The following is a 22659-nucleotide window of genomic DNA, read 5'->3' as shown; positions in this document are numbered from 1 at the left end:
ACAGAAACACCGGACAGAGAATTTTCACGCCACTTTACAACCTTCCTTTCACCGCAATATCGGACTCACCTACCTGGGAGGACGGGTGCAGTTGACTTCTAATTATAAGAAAAAAACCAACCACGAAACAAATTCATTGGCTCTATAGCTTCCCCCCTGAATCCTTCGACAGGCGTCAGTTCAGACACCCGCGGGGTGGAGAGGGGGGGACAGAGAGGACGGACAACGGGAAGCAGGGCTTGCTAACTCTTAAAAACACAGTTCACACGCAAATGTACACTCACAGAACCGTCCATTCTACTGTCCGGTAAAAGGCTGTCCGCGCGGCGAAGGCGGGAAAGGCTTCAAGCGCAAAAATGAAATGAAACGCCATGGCCTCGTCCACGACTCGCCGGGTTATGTATGCCCATTCTGCCCAGATCAGCAACACACCTATCCGCGCCCGGATAATTTACAGAGGTAAACCTAACTTATCTCCAAACCCTTGTACATCCTGAGAGCAGAAAGAGTAAATAAAAGGAAAGTAAGGAAACAATGCGCTAATTTGATCACTCACAGACATGTCCGGGTACACCATGTAGACAAAGACCGCGAAGACCCCGAACTAAGACGAGTCCTTGCTCAGCGACCGGAAGGCGGCATGCGGGGCAGACGACGCCGCAACGGAGTTCAGTAGCATTTCTCGAGCAATTTTTGCTCGTGCTTTGACCATATGTTCATTCTCGTTACGATTCTTTAACCGTATCTATGACGACTCTTATTACACGTGTTATCCCCAAAATCTTTATTCATTTCCCTTCATTGCTGATTCGACTCTTGTCATGACGGAAATCTCTCAGCTATCCCACATATCCTTACTTTTACTCTTTTCTTTTTCTTCCAACCCAAGTTCTCTCTCAATAAGCATGCATTTATCATTCATTTTTTATCCCCCACTTTTCCTCCTGGTGCAAGTATCGTGCATACAAAAATTCATTTGCTCCTTCTTTCTTTCTTCTCTTTCGTTCGTGTTATATATTTTTTATATTCTATTCTTCTTTTTATGCCCTTTTTATATTTTACATTCGCTGTTCATAATTTTATTTTTACACATATGAGGGCGAAAGAGGGGCGCAAAACGGCGTATATTGTTGTTAACTTCTTTTATTTCTCTTTTTTTGTTGTTGGCATCTTGATCCTTTTTTTTCTCCTATTTTTCTTGTTTTTATTTTATTTCCCCCTTTCGCGGCACATAAGTTACGTCCGTTTATATACTTAACATTTTATACTGTTTATTTTACCCTACTCTTGCGTTCCGGCCACCGACGAAACCCTTTATCAACGCCGCGAACGACTCTTTCAATTCTATTTCCGCTACACAAGAAACGATCACCCCGGACAGACCAGAGCAGATGATGGCTTAGTGGAACTTGCTTTGACCTTTGATTTTGCCATGACTTGATTCCCCCTCTTGCTGATTTTTATCATTCTTCGTTCCTTCGTTTTGGCGCCTCGGGGCATATCTTGCTCTGCTTTCACGCTTTGCATTTCTTTACATTCCTGTCCTTGTTGCGTGTTTGACCCTTGTTATTCGTTTATATATTTGTCTTCGATTTTTCTTTCCTTTTCTTTTTAGTTCACTTCTATTATTATTATATATTATACGTACATATATATATATATATACATATATTATCTAGATATTGCGTTAATACTCCCCCCCCAAGAAAAGTTTCATGCTGTGAATTTCCTTGCTGGGTTTTATGTGGTTTTCAATTTTTTAGGGTAAGAGGGCTAATGAAGAGATGAAAATGACGATAAGGATGAGGAATGGGGAGAAATATAAGTATGACTCAACTAAATAGCTCTTCGGGCTATTGTACCTGTATGTTAGTTAAGGTTTATGTTCATTCATGCCATTATCTAAAGTACCACGGATGTCTATATTTCATATATAAACCAGGACATTATCCTGCTATCGTCAGCTGTCGGCGGTAAAAGTAACGCTTGGGATAGACCGAAAAAGAAAAAAGAAAAAGAAAAAAAAGGAACATTGTAGCGTAAAATGAAGTTGCGTAGCCCTCTAGTGTCGCATGTGAGTTAGTTATAAATCGTGAGATGACGTAAATTGCGCTTTGATCATGCTGAGACGAGAAACAAGATAACCCTGGGTAAATAGGTATCCTGGAACTGAAATTATGCATTACCATCACGGCAGTGCAACCGTGAGCCTCGACCTGCCGCCATCCCCACGGCCCCGATCACCCAACAAGGGCGCGAACTCACCCTCCCCAGCCTCACCTCCATCCCCTCCGCAGCTGGCGTTGTTTACCACCCGTTTCCCCCGATAAAGGACATAATGCTGCAGCATAAAAATGATATCGAAGAAGATACTAACATTGCCCAGCAGCAGCTTGATGGGGTTACCTGTAATGCCGCTCCAGTCGTCCTGGAGGGCGGAGTCGATAAGTAGCTGCAGGACGGAGAGGATGCCGCCGGAGAAGTCGAGCAGGATGGCCGAGATGCTCCAGCCGACGGTTGATTTGCGTTTGTAGTTCACCCATGCCTGTGGGATGTATTTTATGATTGTTACGATGAGTTTTACGTAGGAGAGGGCGTAGGTCTTTTGTTAAAATGATTGTTTTCATTGGTTAGTTTATTTTCCATTCTGGTGGGCTTACTGAACTGGTTATATCAATCGTAAGGATGGGAAATGGGGTAAATGATAACTAAAAGGGGGGGGGAAATATACAAGAAAGGAGACAGGAGAACGTACCACGTCAATCCACGCCCAGTCCGCGGGATCAAGACTAGCCCCCGTCCCCCGCGCCGCAACAAAGACAATCAATAGCGTAACAGCAACGATAGACCCCCAAAACACTCCCGCAATAGGCCTACTTATCCGCTGGAACTTGGATACCTTAAACCCCCAAATACTCGGCCAGAACTGGCTGAAGACCAGCGAGCTGAGGATGACGGCATGGACAGCAAAAGCGAGGTCATTGAAGCGCACGCTGGGCTCTGGGGAGATGGGGTGGCGGGCGGCGTATTGTTGGCGGATTAATGGGGAGTAGAGGAAGGAGAAGGCGTAGATCATGTAGCAGATGAAGCCGAGGGTGTTTACGGTCGGGAAGTCGATGGCGAGGCCTTGGGTGGACCGTCGGCGGTAGTTTAAGATTGGTTGTGGGTAGAAGGAGGCGGACCAGCAGAAGGTACTTGAGAGGAGGGGATGTGTGTTAGCTATGTATGGTTTACTGCTTGCTGGTTGGGTTTTAAAAGTGGCTTTGTTTCAGGGAGTGATGCTGGCCAGCTGCACGCGGTGGGGATCCGGATGGAAGACATACTAGATCCAACCAAGGAGGCTGTCGTGTGATGGATGGGCATCATATCAGCATAGTTCTTCATTCTCTCTCCTTTTTACTTCCGCTAGTTACAGGATTTTATGGAGGATATAGTTACCGTGATAGCGCCCTGATGAATATTTCGCCTTGAGGGCCCATGGCGCCTAATTTGCAGCTCTGTGACGGAAGAGGGACGGAGATTGAGGCCGAGAGGGTTTAGTCCTTCATACACGACCTTCGCATGGTGGGAGCAAAGAGATTGTGCTCTATTGAATAATGCGCAGCAGAGGGCTGCTACATGGCGAAAGGTGCTTATATAGGTAACAAGTGTTCCACGGAATGACGGTGCCTGGTCAGGGCCGTCTGTAGAGATTTGAAGTCAAGGTTCACGTCCCTTGTTAGTTGATGTTGGATGTTGCAGCAGATTCCATGGATAAAGTCATGGAGTTTGCCCAGTTTGCACGAGGGCTGGAACAGGGCTTGGGCTGTAGTTAAATGACAATGCAAAACGAAATAGACAAGAAAATACGATATGGTACAAGGATTCATACAGAGATAATGAGCTCTCTGTGTCCTATTTGATGTTCAAAATAAATTAAGTAAATTATTCTGCCCATAGATAGATATTTTATTGTATCAAGATACTATACTCCCCAAAGACCACCCTACGAACCTGCTGACTCAGCAAGCCAATCTGCCCGGTTATTTTACCGTAATTACGGCGATCTTTACCGTAGCTCGGTACCGTTGTCCTGGTTATGAGCTGGCCGCGCTAAGCCGGAAACAGCAGTCCGTTTGGGTTCCAGGTTTCCCTGAGGCTGGTTTTAATGCAATCTCTATCCTCACTTGTCATAACAACTTCTACATATAACATACATACATGCAGTGTCCCTAATCCCTTGCTCTTATACCGTGGCGACTATTCACTATTCAAAACATCCGCATCCTTTTGATCCTCTCACTGACGGAGGCGGAGAGTTCAACCACCTATCTATACAATTCACACTTTGATTTGCGCTGCGATTGGGCATTTCCCTCGTTTAGAGCTCACCGCTATCTGCCCAGATTTGCCGCTACATCAGTTCCTGCGAAGTATCGACCGTCATACTCCTTGGGTTGGCTTATGGTGCATTCCTCGGGGCGAGGGATCTTGTAAAGATCTCCTCTGCGGGCCCCGGCGGCGTTGGGACCACGAAGAAAATAGAAAGAGCTGAGGATAGGTGGAACGGCAGCTGCAAAGCAGGGGACAAAAGGGACGACCATCGCAAATTTATTTAATCTTATCCCTTGGATCGCTCAGTTGAGAACCAGAATATGTCTCCTTCTCCACAACTGGCCCCGCCGGGGTCCAGCACCTACTCGTCAAACACTCTGAACGTCGGGGATGGAACATGGGATTCGCAGCGGAATACCTTCCTTCTGCCGAATTTGATGGGCTTGAATTTCGAAACGATGCGATATAATGGTTGGTTTTAGCTTTGTCTTTTAAATATATACTGAAAGCAAAAAGTAAAGAAGAACGAGGAAGAGAAGAGAACTGATCATTAAAATAGGTATGGGGAACAGATTTCGTGAAATGGCCGGCTACCATTCCTTAATTCGAGCCCACGGCGTTATAGCTGCCATCACGTTCCTAGGCCTCATTCCGACTGCCATATTAATGGCTCGTTTCTATTCTCCATCCCCGTTTTGGGCGTTAAGATACCACATATGGCTCCACGTTCTCTCCCTGTTTTTATCGACTGTTGTTTTCGTTTTAGGATGGTTTGCTGTCGGACCTAACAGGAGTTTAACAAATCCCCATCATGGGATTGGGTTGGCGATATATGTTATGATCATTTTTCAGACCTTTTGGGGCTGGTTTGTACATAAGCGCACAAAGGGCAAACGGTTGTTCCATATGCCTTTGAAGGTTATGGTAAGTCAAGCTCCAAAACTTAGCATATAGCCTTGACTACTTGCACGTCTATATATATCAATGGATTCGCTGACTTGGACTAGTTCCATAAATGGCTGGGTCGAGCGCTGGCACTCCTCGGAATTGCCCAAATACCCCTTGGGCTTGCTCTTTATGGTTCGCCATTGGCTCTATTCATCCTCTATGCTCTCGCAGTTTTTACCCTGGTCCTCATTTATTTCATCCTCACCTACCTCCATGAACGCCGTATAGGTGCGGACTATGACAGCCGTGGTAGCTATATGTCAGGCCCTGAAATCGTTGAAGATGGTCACAGTCACAGCAACGCCGGCCGTCTCGCAACTGCCGGAGCTCTTGGGCTAGGTCTTGGAGTGCTTGGAAATCGCATGAGGAATCGGTCACGAAGCAGAACTTCCATAGACGAATCAGATATGACCCCTCGACCGCATCGTGATGACGAAAAAAGCGATCACCACCATGGCGGGGGTGGGTGGAGGAAACGCATCCTCCAAATAGGTGCCCTTGCGGGTGCTGCGGGTCTGGCGAAAAAATACTTTGATAAGCGCCGTGACCGGGAGAGTGATACTGAGTCAGGAAGATATGAACCAGCACATGGACATGGACATGGGCACCATGACAGTCTCTATGACGATTCATTGGCTCATACCGAGGAAGGGAGGCCACGACCTAGCCATCCACGAGCATACGATGGGCCTCCTAGCCGCCCACCAAGCATAGGATATACTGACAGCGGGTATTTCGAAGAGAGCGAACGAGGCCACGGGGTCCGTAACGCTCTTTTTGGCGCAGGTGCATTTGCCGCGCTGAGAGGAATTTTCAAAAGTCGCGAGAGAAAAGAGCAAGAGCGAGTTGAAGAGCTTCGACGGCAGGATATCGAAAATGAGCGAAGAGCGAGACAGAGCGCAAATCAACGGAGATACACAGGCGATGGCCAACCTCCGCCGTCGCGTAGAACCCCAGGGCGGAGATACTCATTCAGCACGGAAATGACAGAGAGTACAGACCCCCACGTGGCGCCCCCTCCAAGTGATATCCCTCCTGTACCTCCCGTCCATCGTCATCATCATCATAATCGTACCGTCTCTGGATCAGACACTGTAACATCAATTGGCGGCGCTGGTGGTGATGGTAAAAAGCCCCAAAGATCATCAGCAGGATCAGCAGCGACTGCGACAGCAGCAAACTCCAGCCGCCGACGCCGGGGTCGTGACCAATCCGTCGACTCCGAGCCCGTTTCCATCAACGTAAAATTTCACAATGACAAAGGCCGCCGCGTCACGCTCCGCCGCCTAACACCAGAGGAAGCAGCTGCGTCACGTAGAGCAAAGAGGAAGGATCCTCGCCGCTCTAGTCGCCGGCATGGGAGTGTCAGCTCCCTATCAGGCCATGAGGGAGCGGATGATCACTGGCGCCGCGTCGAAGAGCGGGAACGCATGCAGCAGGAGGATATGGATGCTGCTGCTGCTGCCGCTGGTGGCGGTGCTTCCACTGCCGCGCCAGCATCGACTATAGGCCCACCAACACCGACGCCAATCCGGAACTACACCGGTGTCCCACCACCTGGTGGTAGTAGTTACTCTGGCCCATTACCGCCTCCCCCGCCTATACCTGGTGTTACTCCTTCAAGTTACCTCACCTCTCCCCCTCCTGGTAGTACGGATTTGAGCAGTCATGCCAGTAAGAGAGAGCGGAGGAGAGCGGAAAGGAGGACGATGTCGAGACAGGGGAGGCATAATGTGGAGTTTACTTGAGAAGGTTTATTCATCCGTTTGTTTATTCTGCGCAAACCCGCCCCCTACCAACTTTTTTCCCTTTCTGAGATGTTATCTTTTGACTTTTTATTCTGAGAGCTTTCTCTATGTTTGTGATGTTTTCTACGCTTTTGATGCCTTTTGACGCCCCCTTTCTTTTTTACGTATTATGGATCTGGATGACTGACTTCCAATGTAACTGTACAAATTCCCCCTTGCTTTTATTCCTTCTACCGGCCTTTCTTCTTCCGTATTTAGTCTTGTTATTTCTATTCTGTGCCACTATTGGTAGGTATATATTTGCGTTCATGTTCCAAATATACAGAGATGCGATTACATACCCCATCAAAGCTAGATATCCAAACACACCAAGTTTGGCTCGGCATTCTTGTTCATCATTACATTTTCGTACACTGTATTGCGAATATCTTCGCCCTCTTTGTCCTCTGTTCTTCCAAGTTGGCAACCCCCCACTGCTCTCAAAAACTCCTTTGCGCAGGATCCATGACACTACTTTAGAGAATCAATCTCAGCATCTATATTCACATTTTCCTTTCTGCGTCTCTCGTATTTAAATATCTTTTCTGTTTATGTGCTTTGTATTATTACTCAACTTTTCTTTTCATTACTCAATTGTTATTCAGTTTTCGAGAGGATATGTTGCATCTAAAAGAATGTATATGCGTTTGAGATTAAAATGAGCGGAAAATTTGCGTAGATATAAATGGCTGAACAAGAATGTAGTGGAAGTGATGCTTTTTCATACTAGATTACTAAAATTCGTGCGGAAGATGAAACACAAGAAGTTTTTATGTAACTTGTTCTGTTGACTGAGTTACAGAGAAGAGGGCAAAAAAAAGGGTTCCGCTAGAAAGATTGCTAGGAGTGATATAGAGAGATCAAAGGATAGAGATATAAAGCGCTTTTTAAAACTGAAAGTTTAGTCATTGAACAGAAGACATGTAAGTAGATAGTGGTTGCTGGATTTTTTAATTCTACATTGCTCAACGCTTTATAATGGAAAAAAAAGGGGGAAAAATTCCAGGCGTGGTTAGTTTGACAAGGGATAGGGTGGTGGGAAATGTTATTTTATGTACAGAAAGCGGATCTATTTGAGCGCAGCTTCCAGGCTCTCCAGCACCTGTATTCAATCAAATAATCACGTTAGCTGTGTGGCTTCTCTCCGAGGTTGCAGCAGATATGGGGATTATTATTCAAGTGGGGTTTGCTTTCCGTACCTCCAACTCGATCTTTGCCTCAGCGATATCTTGTTCGCTGCCGCTGCCGTTGGCAATTTTTTGTGCCTCGGCAATCTGCGCTTTCACGGCCTGGTTTTTTGGTATCGATTTTAAATCAGCTTCCTTTGCGCTGGATTCATGCGTGGATGTCTGCAGACGAGCTGTTCTTTAGGGGTGGGGTGTTTTTCTCCTCACCTCTGCACTGAATTGGTCCAGGGGGAATCCCTCGACGGCGTTGATGCTCAGCTGGGAGTCGGGCTGGACGATAGCGAAGCCGCCGGACACTGTATGCCGAAAACAAATAGGTAAAATATTAGAATCGTCATTGCGAACATGCATAATTTCTCCCTTCTCCTTTTACGTTTCAAAAAGTAATTGTTCAAAAACGTTCATTAGACGTACGGAAGAATTGCTTGGTTCCTCCCGACTCCTCGATGATCTCGACGAGACCGGGTTTCAATTGTTCGATGGATGGGACGTGGTTGGCAAGAACACCCATGACACCAGATTCGGCCGGGATGTTAACCTGGACGCTGTTGTTTCGACAAATCGTATGGTTAGTTTTATTCTGATTTATATACGTAGGACGTTTTTGGTTTGATTTTGGCATTGACTCCGGCGTTCCAGTGGGGAAAACGAGTAGTGAGGAAGAAATGGAAATAGCGGGGGATGTAAAACATACACATCCGTCGACTTGTAGATGCTCTGTACATCAAATAATATTAGCAGAATGTCACCAATGACGAACCATAATGTATCCAATTGGGCTCTGGCATCGCGAATGGAGGAAGAAGACATACCTCATGCGGGAGAACAAGGGAAAGTTTTATTTTATCTGCCACGGCATCGGCATAGCCTCTCCGCTGGAGCGGAGCTCTGAATGCAGAGGGGCTTGCTCTGAGAGCAGCCCGTGCGAATCGGAAAGAGTTCATTGTGCAATTGGAGGAAGGAGAGGAATGTGAGATGGAGAGGCGTGTCTTGCACAGAGCAGAAGTTGAGGTCGTTGGAAAGCTGGGGCTGGTAGTTCGGGATAGATGGACGAATGCGGCTAGGCTGACACGTGATTTGTAGAAAGAGCAGACTCCGTTCGCCTAGATGCTTGCACGATGCAAATAATTCTAAAATCAAAGATCGTGGTCTATGGTCTTAGATGTCGATGTTACAGATATATTGGATACTTCTTTTGAGTCCGGGCAGATCGGGATCCACCCCGGGGCGTTTATACAAAGTCTTGGTGAGCACAAAGAGTGCCTCTCAAAATGTTAGGATTGCAGGTGATTTTATGTTACAACACTCAGGAGACAGTAAATAGTAATCCTTATACTTGGTTTCTTTACATATCCGTATCATTTCTAGGTGCAAAATGCAAGCATTGATTATTGAATTTTATCATACATTTTGTTGCTGTCATTGTTGGCGGATGCTGAGAGAGCCCACGTGACTAAGCGAGAACCATTCCCACACAAACTAATCTCCCGCCCTAAGCGAGCGCATCTTCAGCATTTGGCAGTCCAACCTCCGTCAACACAGCTACGACTCCAACAGCGCTTCTGTTGCGACAATCCCGTCAAAATGGCCAGTATGTATCATCCGTGTCTCTACCTCTGTCAGATTTGTCACCATTATTTGCATGCTGAGCCTTGCGTACTGACAACTTCGCTCCGTAACAGAGTCCAAGAACAGCTCGCAGAAAACGGTGAACAAGAAAGCCCACCGGAACGGGTACGTGAACATTTTGTTTCCCGCTTCATATATGTTGCATTCGATATTCCTCTGGAATATTGTGACAGCTCGAGCTACAAGTTGCCTGCAGATGATCTCTACTTTGGTACATCGCGAAGGGACAAAATGCTGATTTCTGGACCTTTCTTCTTAACAGGATCAAAAAGCCAAAGACCCACCGCTATCCTTCCCTCAGGGGCACAGATCCTAAGTTCCGACGGAACCACAGACATGCTCTGCATGGTACCATGAAGGCGCTGGTACGTGTTTGATTTCATGACACTTCACATCCACATGAAGGACATGTATTTCCCTGACCCAGTTCAAAATCATCAACTGACACACTATTACAGAAGGAGATGAGGGAGGGCAAGAGAGAATCCGCATAAACGACTTCTTTTTGTTTTCTGTTTCCCGGGTCACGGTCCAGTTTTATACTTCCATGTGTTATGTCGATAGATCTTTAGCCTGGCTTCGAAAATCGGAGAACCCTGAAAATGCTTTAAGCCTTTCTGCGGAAATTTCCTTCTTCTAGCTTCATTCCACGTCTGTCCAAAAAGCTGATAACTATGTGAGTTCGGGAGTATGTGTCGTGCTCCATGCCTTAGATCAGCGGTGGCAGGTGGAATGACACTATTCTCCCCAATTCGAAGGCAGCTTGGTTCGCTCACAATGCCAAGGAACTGAACCTTGTACCCTGGTCTCTAAATACCATTCCTTTTCTCCGGCTACTTTCACAAATCTGTCGACGGTTTTCGGTTCATTGCGGCTGTCAGCGGTTCTCGCGACCGGTAAGCGCGTTTCCTCTGAATGGTCCCTTTCCTCTAGTGGGACAAAACAGGCATATGTGTGTACAGCAGTGGATCTTTTCTCCATGCCCAATTGCTGAAGGATTATTATCTTTTCGTGCCGATATCGAATTCCCCTGCCGTCTAATTACCAAACACCTTTTTCCTTGCTCCCCATGGTGCGGAGGTGCATGGACAGATGTGCTACATACTACGTATATATTATATTATCCATAATGTTTTGCAATTGGATTATTACTTCTTTTATATGTTTACTTTTTTTAAAACACTGATTTCATCGGTTTCCATCTCCACTTTTAATCTACACACATATCAACGATACCTGCGCTCTGGTAGTGTCCAATATATTAATGGCAAACTCGGGCTATTCTCTTGAGCCAAAGTAGTCTTACCCGAGCAGCATTATGCACAAAGTTTTTCAGGTTTGGATTCATTATCTACGCTCTGGCGTCCACATAATCAACTTCTTATCAAATCCACCACTAACCAGCCGTTCTTCATTCTCTCCGTCATTCAAGCGAACCCAACCTGCCCAGATACTCCTGACCTTGGTATAAGGTTCATGTCCTCCTGTCAAAGACACGACCAGCTTCCCCGTCCTAGCGTCTATACCCCTAATCACCCCATCCTCTCCATTAACCCAAACCCCAGACCCGTCGGGCCTCCAAACAACCTGCGGGGTAGAATATGCTGTTTGTGGCGCCATCGTGTTCACTTGAGCAAGGATGGCAGCGTCCTCTCGATTATGGATGCCAAGATCTGCCATCGCGCGTAATGCCTGTGTCACCCGCTGGCCGGAGCTTTGCCTACGTTCAGGCGGTGTAGATGGTGATGCCGATGGCATGAGAATCCGCACAAATATGAGTTTCATATACGGCTGGCTTGAGGTCGCGACAGCAAGAAGGGTTGGGTCTCGCGGACTAAGAGCAAAACATGCGGGGGAGAACGCAACCCATGCATTCGAGTGTGGTGATAGATCCTGCTTTCCAAGAAGTGGGCATTCGTGCGGTTGATTGTTGATCGTTCTATGCCCTCTTTCGAGCCTGTTAAGGGGCGATTCGACGAGGTAATAGTATAGGTATGTTGAATCAGCTACAGAGGCCAGAAGGACTAGGTCCCCCGTACCCTGGCTGCGCATGAAGAGAATGCACTCCGGTACCGTGGCCGTTTTGATAACCGCTAGCGGTTCACCGATTGTGAGCTGCGCACCTACATCTGGGATTGTGATGCGGTAGATATATATTCTCGAATCCCACCCCGCCGTCGCTAGCCACGTGGTTTGGAATATCGGCTGCTCTTCCTGGAACGCCACCACCGCTACGGCACATTTGGTATGATCTTTTCTGGATGCTATAATTTTCTGTCCTTGGAATAGCAATAGTTGCCCGGACATCGTTGTCGTGGCTCGGTATGCGCCATCGTAGAGACAGGTGCCAGAAAGAAGAGGGGAATCTACTAGGTCTTTGAATGTAGATATGACAGAGTAGGGGGCGTCAACTTCATAGAGACTCACGCGCTTGTCCGCCCCCGAAGCAATGATCACTGACGATTCTTCCGGATGGCCATCTTCTGATGATTTTATATAGGGTTGAACAGTGACGGTGACTAGGTTCGACTTGCTTGGAGTCTCAATGATGTTTGGTGTCGATGGTGCTAGGGTCTGGTTTAGTACATGATTTACTGACATAAGTAGATGAGTGCCTCTTCTACTCTAGGGATGAAGCTTGGGATCGTCGAGTCGTTATAAGGATAACAAACTGACCTGCCGTCCAGCAGTAACATATATCAAGGCGCGACAGAGTGCAAACCGAGAATATAAAGCACATTTAGCCGGAAAGATCTGGGTATTAAGAAAATTTCGAGGATATATAAAATATTCCTTAAAGTCGAAATTTGTAAAAAAAAAAAAAAAAAAAAAAAAAAAAAAAAAAAAAAAAAAAAAGAGAGAGAGAGAGAGAGAGAAGAGAAAAAGAAAAACTCACCAGGAATGCTCCACCCATCCTGCCCTTCTTCATGGGCAGTTCTTTCAAATTCTAGGGATTTATCAAAAACCATCTTTTCCTCCAGAATTTTCTCAATAGTCCAATCCTCACTCCTTGGCTCCAAAGCCGAGAGACCTAAGTCGGGCGGCAGGCCCGTTTCTTCGAGAAATGCTGCTAGTGTTTGCTCGTAATTGTTGGACCTGAGGAACCGAGCTACGAGGACGCATGGTGATAAAGAGGGCGGACGGGGAGATGGAGATGAGGACATTGGAGAGTCCCTTTTGAAATTTCTTGCAGTGCTCTCTGTATTTTACAGTATTTGCATCTTCCCGTTTTAACTTTGGCTTGTTTCCTAGAGATGATCAGTCTGGGGAGGCTTGGGAGGCAAAAAAGCCGTACCATGACAAGGATGAAGCGGAACATGGCGAAATAGTTGTATATTTATTTATACCGTATTCTCGGCAGCTAGGCGCTTGATGAGTCTGGTAAATGCCAGATTCATCTTCCACCACTGGCTTAGAAGTCCACCACGTAATTATAGTATTGAAAATTGCTTGAAAATTGCGTATGATTCCGACAAGAGTCTTTGATTCTGGGAATGGAGGTTCACGCTTGGAAGTTGGAAGCACCCCGTGCTGCCTTTGTTAAAAACTATTGTATCTACTAAATGGCGTCACAACCCACTGTCCATACTGGAGAACTGAGAGATTTATTGCCAAAATACAAATAAAAAAATTAATAATATACCCTCTCTATTAAAAAATTCATGTCAGATTGACCCAGAAGGAATATGATAGTTAACTACCCAAAGCGAAAGGAAGAGAAAGGAACAAAACTAATAAAAAATATATTTATCTGTCCAAACATCTGACCTATCATCAAATCATCGCGAGCAAACGGAGGAAATAAAGAGCAAAAACGTCAATTCCCTTAGGAGAACATATCCTCCGCTTTCCTACGCTTGCCCCCCCGGCCTTGAAGCTTGTCAGAAAACAGCTCCTTCCCCTCATTGCTGTTATACTTGGAAGGAAATAGTTCTCTAACGGAGGCAGCACCTTTGATAGATATTCCTTGGGCAGCACCGCGTATAGAGATCCCCTGGTCCTCCGAGGCAGCACCATGAATGCTCATACCATTGTTGTCACTTTTATCTGGAAATAATTCAACCGGACCTGTTGATCTGCCGGATGCCTCGCCACCACTGGCGCCATCCATCAATGGAACAGGCATGTGTTTAGAAAATAGATCTGCGGTTTCGTCCGCAGCATCGAACGCATCCGAACGGCGATGGTTGCTCGAGGTGGATTTTTTGGGGAAAAGCTCCCTTTTGAGGTAGCTGGATGTTGTTTTATTCGGGAATAGCTCAGGACGCCCAGAGCCGTCATCGATAGTAGCGTATTCGTTAGCCCGCGACATTAGATCTCTGCTTCGGCTGTTTCTTGGAGAGCGGTTTCTGAATGATTTACGGGTCCGTTCCCGGCTATCTAGCGTTGAGTCTTGGTCGAATTCCATTCTAAGCGGAGAAGCGCTACGATCCCGAAGTCGCCCTGACGAGCCAGGGCCGTCATCAGGAAAAAGTTCAATCGTATCTCGCCTATCACGTCTCGATCTATCTCTACCTCTATCTCCATTCAACCTGCCTTCATTTGAGCCGCTCCTCTCTCTACTCCGGCCCCCGTCATCATCGTACATACTCTCGCTGAGATTTTCTTCGTTGGCACGACCCCGTCTTCGTCTATGTTCCCTGTCATCGAATCGTCTTCTGGTGTAATCACTCTCACTATCGTCCCGCCGACCGCTACGCCGTCTGTCGGCAAACTCTCTCCTCATTCGTTCGCGGGGATCATGCTCTGGATGCATAAGATAAAAACGACTAGACTCGTGGGCTCGTTGCCTTTTTCGATCTGTCTTCACCGCTGTTCGTACTTGCAAAACCGACTCTGGGTGTGTAGATAGGGATTTCGCCGTCCGTAGTCGCAATGAATGTAATGGCGACGGGTCCTCCTCGGGATTTTGTTGTGAAAATGTAGCCAGCGCTTGTAGCCCGATGTCGGTACAGCTGTACACCAGATTTGCAGACGTGTCGTCGATCCATTCTATCCGGGTGAGTTCTTCTGTCACGAAATGCTCACTTGAGTACCGCTTTAGATCCTCTGTGGTAAGTTCATCAACTCCCCGGATGTGAACCTTTTCAAACTGAGGCTCCTCGTTGAGGTGAGAGCTTGCCACTGCTTCTTCTGCCGTAACTGATGGAACTTGCGCCTGCTATACAGATAGCTATTAGAAAGATACAGTGATAGTAGAGCAGTGTGAATTATACTAACAATTCCAACATGTTCTGGTTCTGGTTCTGGTAAAGGACCTAGATCAAGGTCCATGTCGATATCCATGGAGGAATCTATCATGCTGGGATTGAGATTTGTGCCATTGGTAGGCTGCGGGTGAAGGGAAGAAGCCACCTCCATATTGACAAAGCACAAAAGTTCTTAAACCAAGTTGTAATATGGTTGTGTGCGATGCTGTGATGATACTAGTTTTAAGAATTGCCAAAGGGCAATTGATGAAAGGCGTCCACTTATGTATGTTGGTGTTTAATATCGCGGCTGACAATGAAGCCTTTTTGTCGTCACACGGGGGTGAGCTCAAGCGTTCCAAAAACAGACTAGCGCGCAAGCTTCTCAAGCTAGTTGCCCATTATGTCATTGCTTATGTCATGTTGTCCTCAACCTCCAAATTCTGCTCCCAAATGCTTTTCGTCCTTTCTCCAACTTCTCGGATGAGTTGAATATTCATGGCGTGTACATACGATAAGATCATTCAAATAGTAACAATTCAGATACCACTATTTCGATGATTATCGCGATGAATTTTTTTTCTTTTGATGCTCTTCTTTATTTGTCGCTCGATAAGCAATTGGCCTAAGGGCTTGCAGAACAGTCAACTCAAAATTTCAAACCAGAAGAGAGACAAAGTAACCATAAACTGTTGCCATAGCATGATGATGATTGAGCTCTTTTGCCCCAATGTTCTACACAAATGGCACCCGGTCATTACCCTTGTCATTCGACTAATTTACATGGTTATCGATTGGGCCCAATGCTTTCTCAGGGTTGGAGGATGGCCGCCCTTTTGTCGCTCAAATAATTATTAACCTTCTAGCTATATTGAACTAGAAATGGCACAGGGCATATAATCATTATCAGCCAATGGGGGAGAGTGAAATCAGGTGTGTATCGCTGGAGTCTACTTATATTCATTTCGGTAATGACATTTATGTCTCTCCGTTAACCGCTAGATTATCAAATCAAGGCCTGAAAGTACCTTCGCGCTGAGAAAACCATTATCTAACACTGTCACAATGACCAAAGCCAACTCCTATTTTCCTATCCTTTCGAATGTTCGAAGGGGCTTCTCCAATGTCAATCTTTCCAACCCACCCGATTCGCGATTGCTTTAACAACGTAAACTAGGCCGAGCAACACTGGCACCTCGATCAGTGGTCCGACGGTTGATGCTAGAGCCTGGTTGCTGTTGGGTCCAAATGTCGCAACAGAAACAGCAATGGCGAGCTCAAAATTATTGCTGGCGGCAGTAAAACTCTGCGTGGAAGAGAGTTTGTAACCAAACCCAAGTTTGTAGGTGACGAATAAAGTCGCAAAGAATACGATGACGAAATAGACAATCAAAGGAGCCGAGACTCTGACGACTGAAACTATCTGATGAACAACCTGCCGACCCTGGGAGGCAAACAGCACGAAGATGGTGAAGAGAAGGCCTATGAGAGACCATGGACTCATCCACTTCAAGAGCGTGGATTCATACCAAGCCGGACCGACTAGTTTCCGTAGACTAAATCGAGTCACGATCGCAGCTCCAAGTGGGATTCCAAGGAAAACTGCAACACTTTTGGCTGCAGTCGAGTAAGATAGTGTGGCTTGGCTGCCAGAATTGCCGATTATATTGATGAAAAGAATAGCAAGTGGCGCGAAGAGGACCATTTGAAGCAGCGAATTGACAGCCACGAGGATAGCACAATATTCGCCGTCACCGCCAGAAAGGGCCGTCCAAATTAAAACCTACAGTTTACGGAACACGATGCCAACCCGTTAGCTTTAACCGGAGCTTGCGTGAATTGCTATAATGGTGGAGTTTTCCTCTACCCACCATTGCTATGCATCTTGCCAACCCAACAATAATAAGACCCTCTCTAAGCTCCGGTTTATCTGGCAAAAAAGCCCAAGCCAAAGCCAACTAAAGACGACATGGCATATTAGCCACTATGTTCTGTTGACCACACGAGAGAGGGTGCGACACTTGCCATTAATAAGGGGGCAATGACCCAATTGACAAAAATGCTGAAAGAAATCTGGATCCATATTTGGCGAGTTTGGAAGAGGCGGTGCAAAGATTCATAGCGCACTTTGCATAGGATCGGGTACATCATGACCAAAAGACCAATTGCTTAAAACCTCATCAGCACCTGGCTAAAAGAAACGGAAGGTAAAGGAAAAATGAAAAGAAAGCCATGCCCTGAACATACCAATGGGGACGGAAACACCAACAAATGTTCCTTTTCTCAACGCTGGACCAGTGTTGGGGACAAAATTACCAAGGATAATGCCGATTGCCATCGCAAGGAATATCCATAGTGCAAGAAATCGATCGAGAATCCCAAGGCCCTTAAACAAGGACACCTTGACAGCCTTGTCCGGTTCGACGATGCCCTGTTTTTCGACGTTGGGTTGTGAAGACTCTACTATTCCCTGAGGATTATTTATCTGTGTTTCATCTGTATTGGTGTCATGTCCTGAAGGGGACATGGTGAGTTAAAGACGACAAAAATCTTGGTTTGACCCAGGAATAGGAAACAGCTGTGAACTTTTCAAAGTAAGGGAATATGAAATCGTGGATGTACATGTACTAATGCATCATACATATACTCCTTCGTGTGGTGGATTGTCACTCAGGAGCAATGATTGGCTGTTCAGCTCACTGACACCCACTAGGTTGCAACCTTAAATTTTTTTTTTCAGGACACAACAACAACGCATCTACTACAAGCCTGAAAATGCCCGAGGGACCTGCCCGGAACGAAGATAGCTCGCCAAAAGCATTTGGTTTGTCGAACTGAGGGCATAGTCACTGAGGGGGGAGATAGCCGAGTTTATCATTCATATTCCGCCCACGTGCATCAAAGCCAACGTCTACAAGTATGAGTTGCTGCTTGTACTGTGAGCGTCTGAGAAGAAAAAGGGAGGAAATGTCATTCCTTACAGGATTTCGCGTTGTGAGGCTCTTTCTTTGGTCGAATGATGGCTGTTTTGTATGGGACATTTCGCTTATCGACCTGCAAATGCAATGATTGTGAGGTACAGAATAAGGCGTCTGAGATTACCTGTCTCAACATTAACGCAGATTGCGCCGATAAATAGTTTATTTTCCAATTGTGAGTCTTGTCTGTGAGCGAGTAATCGAACTATTTGGAGTTGGGAGGATAAGTCCACTCAGAGATGGATGCGAATAGAACTTCTGCCATGGGAAAGTTAAATGTTGGCTACGATTTGCTGTGCGAATGTTCTTTCTAGTGGTAAGTTGACCATACCTTTCTTTTTATTTGATATAAATGCATTTCTAAACCTAGGTAAGCCGACTTTTCTCGACAACTCGTTCGTCTGGAGTCACGTAACAGGAAAAACTATGAATACGCAATTGATTTCCAGATGAGGCCTTCATGGCATGCAGAACCTTACTAGCTTCCTACTGCGTATGTCGCTCTAGTAATACCCAGATACGACCATCACAACAGATACTCAGCTGCTCAGCTGCTCAAGCGCGCGTACTTTCGGGTGGACATGACCCACATCATTTTTCTCCCACCTCGTAGAAGTTAGAAGTTTGGCGGGCATATGGCATCGTTGCAAAACTGATTTGATGCCGGAGACTGCTGGCTAGGTATCATATGTTCCAAACTCCGTTCTATGTCTATATCTTTCTCACGCATACCTAGGAACGGAGCACGCATGAATGTACTTGTTGTGCTTCTTTTTTCTTCGAGGTCCAACTACGAACAAGTCCCCAAAAAGCCTGATTTCAAGCGCACCATCTATCTTTGAACCTATAGCACTAAGTGGCGTCGACCATCCAACAAGTTTTCCCAAACGTCATCGGACGCTCTCCGGACGGATGTTGTTTAATCATATCAGTGGCTGCGTGTGGGGGCGGATACACTCTCTCTATTTCATTGACGTAATAAATGTTCGTCCGTTCAGAGTGATTGAAATTGTGGGAAGGCATAGTGTACGACGTGTACATTCGATAGTGAGTGGTATCTTGCTGGCTAAAATGGAACGTACGTTAGCCAAGTCGGCGGCGTGGAGAATGCTGATTCAATCACAAACGCTGTGGGAGTCGAGGCTTTTTCGCCCATCCCGAGGTGGATTGCCTGGCACCTTGAGATGGAATCTCTCATGCCGCGCTTTATGGGTACGTTATGCCTTGTCTCACTGGGTGGCACTGGGAGGGTATCGACAATCCGTCAATCCTGGCTTCACGAGGATGGCATATTAACATCTGGGCCATTAGTCCATTAGTGAGAAACGATTTTCTTCTGAGCAACGGGTTTTCGAACTGGATTGACGTGCTCCTCAGGTGACTGATCTTAGGGTTGATGCAGCTCTTTTCTTGTAGTTAGTCAGCTGCCCGTCGGGAAACAGCCGTTAATCTTGCTTTGTTGCTGGTTTCTCAGAATTTAAGCTTTAGTCATGAGGTAGTTAAGATACTAAATAAAGTAAGCGGCGAGTAAAAATAAAGTTTTTATGTTGTAATAGTATGAACTTTGTTTACTAGGATTCCTTGCACCTTCAACGCTGGATGAGAGCTAGGCAGTTAATACGGGAACAGAACCGTTAAAAATCTACCTGTATTGCATGTTCGTGTATGTCGAAGAAATATTCGGAAACCATTTTGCGAATCATGAATAGTTAGATGACGAATCCAGAAAACTCTGGTTTTCCGGGTAGTGTATACAGAGGTTCTAGGTACGCAGCTGACAAGTCAAAAGAGGAAATTGTTCAGTAAGCTCTTGAATAGAATGATCGTCCTCAACTGATGGCGCAATAAAGCTCGTAGATTGATAAGTTTCTCATAACATACAGATATCAATGAAACAGAAGCCTGTTCATTCATGGCGCAATAAAGCTTGTGAATAGGAAATTTTTTTGATAATGAAAAGAATTTTGCCGTAATCCTATTCTCAGTCGCACGGACAGAGTTAGTCCCAATATCCGCGATATCGGATGGTGATTTGCAAAATTTCCCCCGAAACTCAACATCTTTGATAATTTTGATAATCTTTTACTACCAAGTTTCAAAGGATTCGTTGTATACAAAGCCACAAATACAAAACAACTAGCGACTCAGTCGGAAATTGCTATTTGAGACCATCGAACTATATGTCAGCCTACCAAACATCTGTAACTATATAGGTGGAAATAGATATTATTCGCTACCTGGCCTGCTCACTGGTCTGCTCGCATTGCGAAAGTAGTGCGAAGAGCCCCAAGTATTCAGACCTCTTTAATACTTGTTTGACCAAAGTCACAGAAGACAAAAACATAGTGAGTTCAATCGAACCAAAGAAAGAACTTTGGAAGTTAGGCTTGACTTTCATTTTCTCTGTCTCCGGCTCATTGAATACCCAAAGAGAGATAGCGTTTAGCCACACCGAAAAACTGGTATTATCCAGCTCCATGACTATGGGAGCGGAAAACGGCTCCGAATACCAGGTTAATTGGAGATCTCCAATCCGTGAATTACCGCTGACAAATTTGGAAAAGATCCAGAAAGAGGCCTCGATCTCTAGTATGGACTGAGAGAGTACGCAATGACAGAATGCGTGGCAATAGCCGATGCCCGGATAGCTGTCAGCTGTATGTCAGCTCCTTCAAAGAAGAATTTCGGCCATCGCGTAGTGAATCGTGCATCAGTCAAACGGGGGTAAATAGTCGCGAGGCCGTTCATGTGCATTATCTTCCTCGCCATGCGAACGTACATGTACATGTACATGCAAGCAGCTATTGTTAACCGGCATGGTGATTGACGGCTGGAGCATGGATAATTGGCAGAATAAAAACGACAATACATAGCTGAATTGGTTTTACCGTTTCTTTTCCCTCCCCCGTCCTCCAAAAATGGCTCATGGAGCAAAGAGTGGAAGAGGATTGGCCTCGCCAGGTTAATTTTCCAACCTATCATCTCCACCCGTCGTGATATGCAAGGCACAACAGCAAATACCCTGATTGGGTCTACATTCTCGTGACAGCCACTAGGGTATTTCTCACCTGTAATCGGCTGTACGCTGTACCCTTGTTTCCTGGTTCCTATGCAAGGTGCGCATGAGTGAAAGATATCTGGAACAATACAACTTCTGGGCGTTCCCCCGAGAGCAGTTCAGGCGCAGATTCCCATGGGCGTTGACCCGTTGGTCCCAGAACCAGGGTTCTTCAGCCACTATCCGCCGAAGGTTTCTTTGTTCCCCAGGGCTGATCTTTTGGTTATCACCTCGCGGGGTAAATTGGACCAATGAAAGATAAAGCTTAAAAATTCGTTGAATGGACCGTGGCGTTCGTTTGTTGCGGCTAACTGCTTGCTCGGTCTTTGCTTCCATTGACCCATCTCCGGTCCAGAATTGGATGTAAAAAGCTATACACCCGTTACTATGAGCATGTATAATTTTGGCACTCCAAAATCCGGCGGTGGTAGAATATCATTCGCCGAAATATTTTGAATGGAGCACAAAAAGGACAGTGTCGAACTGCCTAATCGAGCCTTGAGCGGTAAGATTATGAGGTACCCCCACCTACGTCATGTACTAATTGCCAACAAAGTAGCACAACTGACTCGATAAGGAACGTGCAGTATATCATGGCTTGGATAGCATTTTGTCATGTGGAGGGCCTTGAGATACACTGTTTGTCATCAGGCGTGGCAATGTTAAGCGCCCTGGGTCTAGCAAGCAAAAGCGTTGGAGAGTTCCACAGGAAAGGGGGCGCCGTCCCAAAGGGGTATTTCGATAGGAAGTTTTCGTACTCCCGGGAAAAGCCATGCAAATGCCAAACACAGATATACAACCGCTTGATATAGGTTGTACGCTCACAGACTCTGACACACGAGGCAGAACCCACCATCTCGAACGGGCGGGAGCGGAGGATCTCCAACGTCCAAATTAAGTTGCGCTAGCATTGCCCTTGGTACACCTTAATCAGTTCTCTGGATGTTTAGGCCAATTAGGATTCGTATGATGATGCTCCACCGAAGAAGCTCTCCACATCTCGAACTCTATTTTATTGAACCTCTATCAGATTCTGGGCAAGTAAACATGTAAACATAGCGTAGCGGGAAGAAAAGAGGATGCAAACGCCTTACTCTGTTGTTATAGACCGAGAATAAACGCTTTTTCGAGCAAGCTGCATTCTGAAAACGTGGCCTCGTTATTTTTCTTTGAGTCCCTGCCGTAAACCCATGTCTCTTATCACATCTTCCCTATACTCGTAATGCTCTCGTCTGTCTGACATCATATTCGATTCTGTGCATGAATAATGCGATTCGACTGCCAATGCCATTTTTTTACATGTTGCATTATACCGTTTTATTTCCCCACGGACGGAACGGAACTATCCTGGCCCAATCCGAGGAAGGTATGATCACTGCGGGCTTATCCGCCTTACCCTGGCTCCCGCACACAATGGTTCCAGACGCGGAATGGGGTGCTCAATGTGTTCTGTGTCCCTTATCGGCCCAACTATTACTCTAGAAAAGGTGTAGACAGTGTGTAACGTCATAAATATGCCCAGCATGGACCACCTAGCACGAGTTTCAGTACACTTCTTTGCATCGTCGA

At 46.0% G+C, this 22659-nt stretch overlaps 9 protein-coding genes across 11 annotated transcripts in view; 3 read left to right on the top strand and 6 right to left on the bottom strand.

Annotated features, from left to right (window-relative positions):
• Positions 1-676, top strand: part of BDBG_04458 (C2H2 type zinc finger domain-containing protein) — a gene marked incomplete at both ends in the record, with an annotated part of 2054 nt that extends 1378 nt beyond the window's left edge. Inside the window, 2 exons of the mRNA XM_031721675.1 lie at positions 262-459; positions 559-676. Coding sequence (XP_031578511.1) covers positions 262-459; positions 559-676 — 316 coding nt within the window. The remainder of the gene's footprint in view (positions 1-261; positions 460-558) is intronic.
• A 1017-nt stretch (positions 677-1693) lies between these two features.
• On the bottom strand, positions 1694-3935 carry BDBG_04457 (cystinosin). Its single transcript, XM_002624547.2, has 4 exons — positions 3439-3935; positions 3324-3341; positions 2756-3194; positions 1694-2602 (listed from the first exon to the last, which is right to left on the bottom strand). The coding sequence occupies exons 1-4, from the start codon at positions 3477-3479 to the stop codon at positions 2189-2191; spliced, it is 912 nt and encodes a 303-aa protein (XP_002624593.1). The 5' UTR covers positions 3480-3935; the 3' UTR covers positions 1694-2188.
• A 198-nt stretch (positions 3936-4133) lies between these two features.
• Positions 4134-8036, top strand: BDBG_04456 (uncharacterized protein). The gene is made up of 3 exons (XM_002624546.2): positions 4134-4785; positions 4874-5238; positions 5322-8036. Exons 1-3 carry the CDS (start codon positions 4635-4637, stop codon positions 7008-7010), a joined length of 2205 nt encoding a protein of 734 aa, XP_002624592.1. The 5' UTR covers positions 4134-4634; the 3' UTR covers positions 7011-8036.
• BDBG_04455 (ATP synthase subunit delta, mitochondrial) lies at positions 7539-9611 on the bottom strand. The gene is made up of 6 exons (XM_002624545.2): positions 9049-9611; positions 8931-8953; positions 8651-8781; positions 8444-8532; positions 8249-8338; positions 7539-8151 (listed from the first exon to the last, which is right to left on the bottom strand). Exons 1-6 carry the CDS (start codon positions 9178-9180, stop codon positions 8119-8121), a joined length of 498 nt encoding a protein of 165 aa, XP_002624591.1. The 5' UTR covers positions 9181-9611; the 3' UTR covers positions 7539-8118.
• A 209-nt stretch (positions 9612-9820) lies between these two features.
• Positions 9821-10359, top strand: BDBG_04454 (60S ribosomal protein L29; the record flags this gene model as incomplete). Its single annotated transcript, XM_002624544.2, has 4 exons — positions 9821-9827; positions 9919-9970; positions 10128-10230; positions 10324-10359. The coding sequence occupies 4 exons, from the start codon at positions 9821-9823 to the stop codon at positions 10357-10359; spliced, it is 198 nt and encodes a 65-aa protein (XP_002624590.1).
• Positions 10360-10997: 638 nt separating this feature from the next.
• Positions 10998-13161, bottom strand: BDBG_04453 (the record flags this gene model as incomplete). Of its 2 annotated transcripts, none has more annotated exons than XM_031721674.1 (2): positions 12542-12674; positions 10998-12432 (listed from the first exon to the last, which is right to left on the bottom strand). In XM_031721674.1, exons 1-2 carry the CDS (start codon positions 12603-12605, stop codon positions 11213-11215), a joined length of 1284 nt encoding a protein of 427 aa, XP_031578510.1. In that variant the 5' UTR covers positions 12606-12674. The 2 variants fall into 2 exon arrangements, with proteins under 2 accessions (XP_031578510.1, XP_002624589.1); XM_002624543.2 differs by lacking the exon at positions 12542-12674 and adding an exon at positions 12762-13161 and having other exon boundaries at positions 11213-12432.
• Positions 13091-15568, bottom strand: BDBG_04452 (the record flags this gene model as incomplete). Of its 2 annotated transcripts, XM_031721673.1 has the most annotated exons (3): positions 13091-13113; positions 13161-15026; positions 15086-15568. In XM_031721673.1, 2 exons carry the CDS (start codon positions 15224-15226, stop codon positions 13692-13694), a joined length of 1476 nt encoding a protein of 491 aa, XP_031578509.1. The 2 variants fall into 2 exon arrangements, with proteins under 2 accessions (XP_031578509.1, XP_002624588.2); XM_002624542.2 differs by lacking the exon at positions 13091-13113 and having other exon boundaries at positions 13692-15023; positions 15086-15226.
• A 142-nt stretch (positions 15569-15710) lies between these two features.
• BDBG_04451 (arsenical-resistance protein) lies at positions 15711-19466 on the bottom strand. The gene is made up of 6 exons (XM_031721672.1): positions 18364-19466; positions 18036-18290; positions 17302-17981; positions 17080-17222; positions 16926-17012; positions 15711-16837 (listed from the first exon to the last, which is right to left on the bottom strand). The coding sequence occupies exons 3-6, from the start codon at positions 17579-17581 to the stop codon at positions 16181-16183; spliced, it is 1167 nt and encodes a 388-aa protein (XP_031578508.1). The 5' UTR covers positions 17582-17981; positions 18036-18290; positions 18364-19466; the 3' UTR covers positions 15711-16180.
• A 677-nt stretch (positions 19467-20143) lies between these two features.
• On the bottom strand, positions 20144-21903 carry BDBG_04450 (uncharacterized protein). The gene has a single exon (XM_031721671.1). The coding sequence runs from the start codon at positions 21012-21014 to the stop codon at positions 20619-20621; it is 396 nt and encodes a 131-aa protein (XP_031578507.1). The 5' UTR covers positions 21015-21903; the 3' UTR covers positions 20144-20618.
• Between the last annotated feature and the right edge of the window lie 756 nt (positions 21904-22659).

The sequence above is a fragment of the Blastomyces gilchristii genome (assembly GCF_000003855.2).
Source record: "Blastomyces gilchristii SLH14081 genomic scaffold supercont1.9, whole genome shotgun sequence".
Taxonomy (NCBI): Eukaryota; Fungi; Ascomycota; class Eurotiomycetes; order Onygenales; family Ajellomycetaceae; genus Blastomyces; species Blastomyces gilchristii.
Note: the sequence above shows the minus strand (reverse complement) of the source record. Positions and strands in the feature narration are given on the sequence as shown.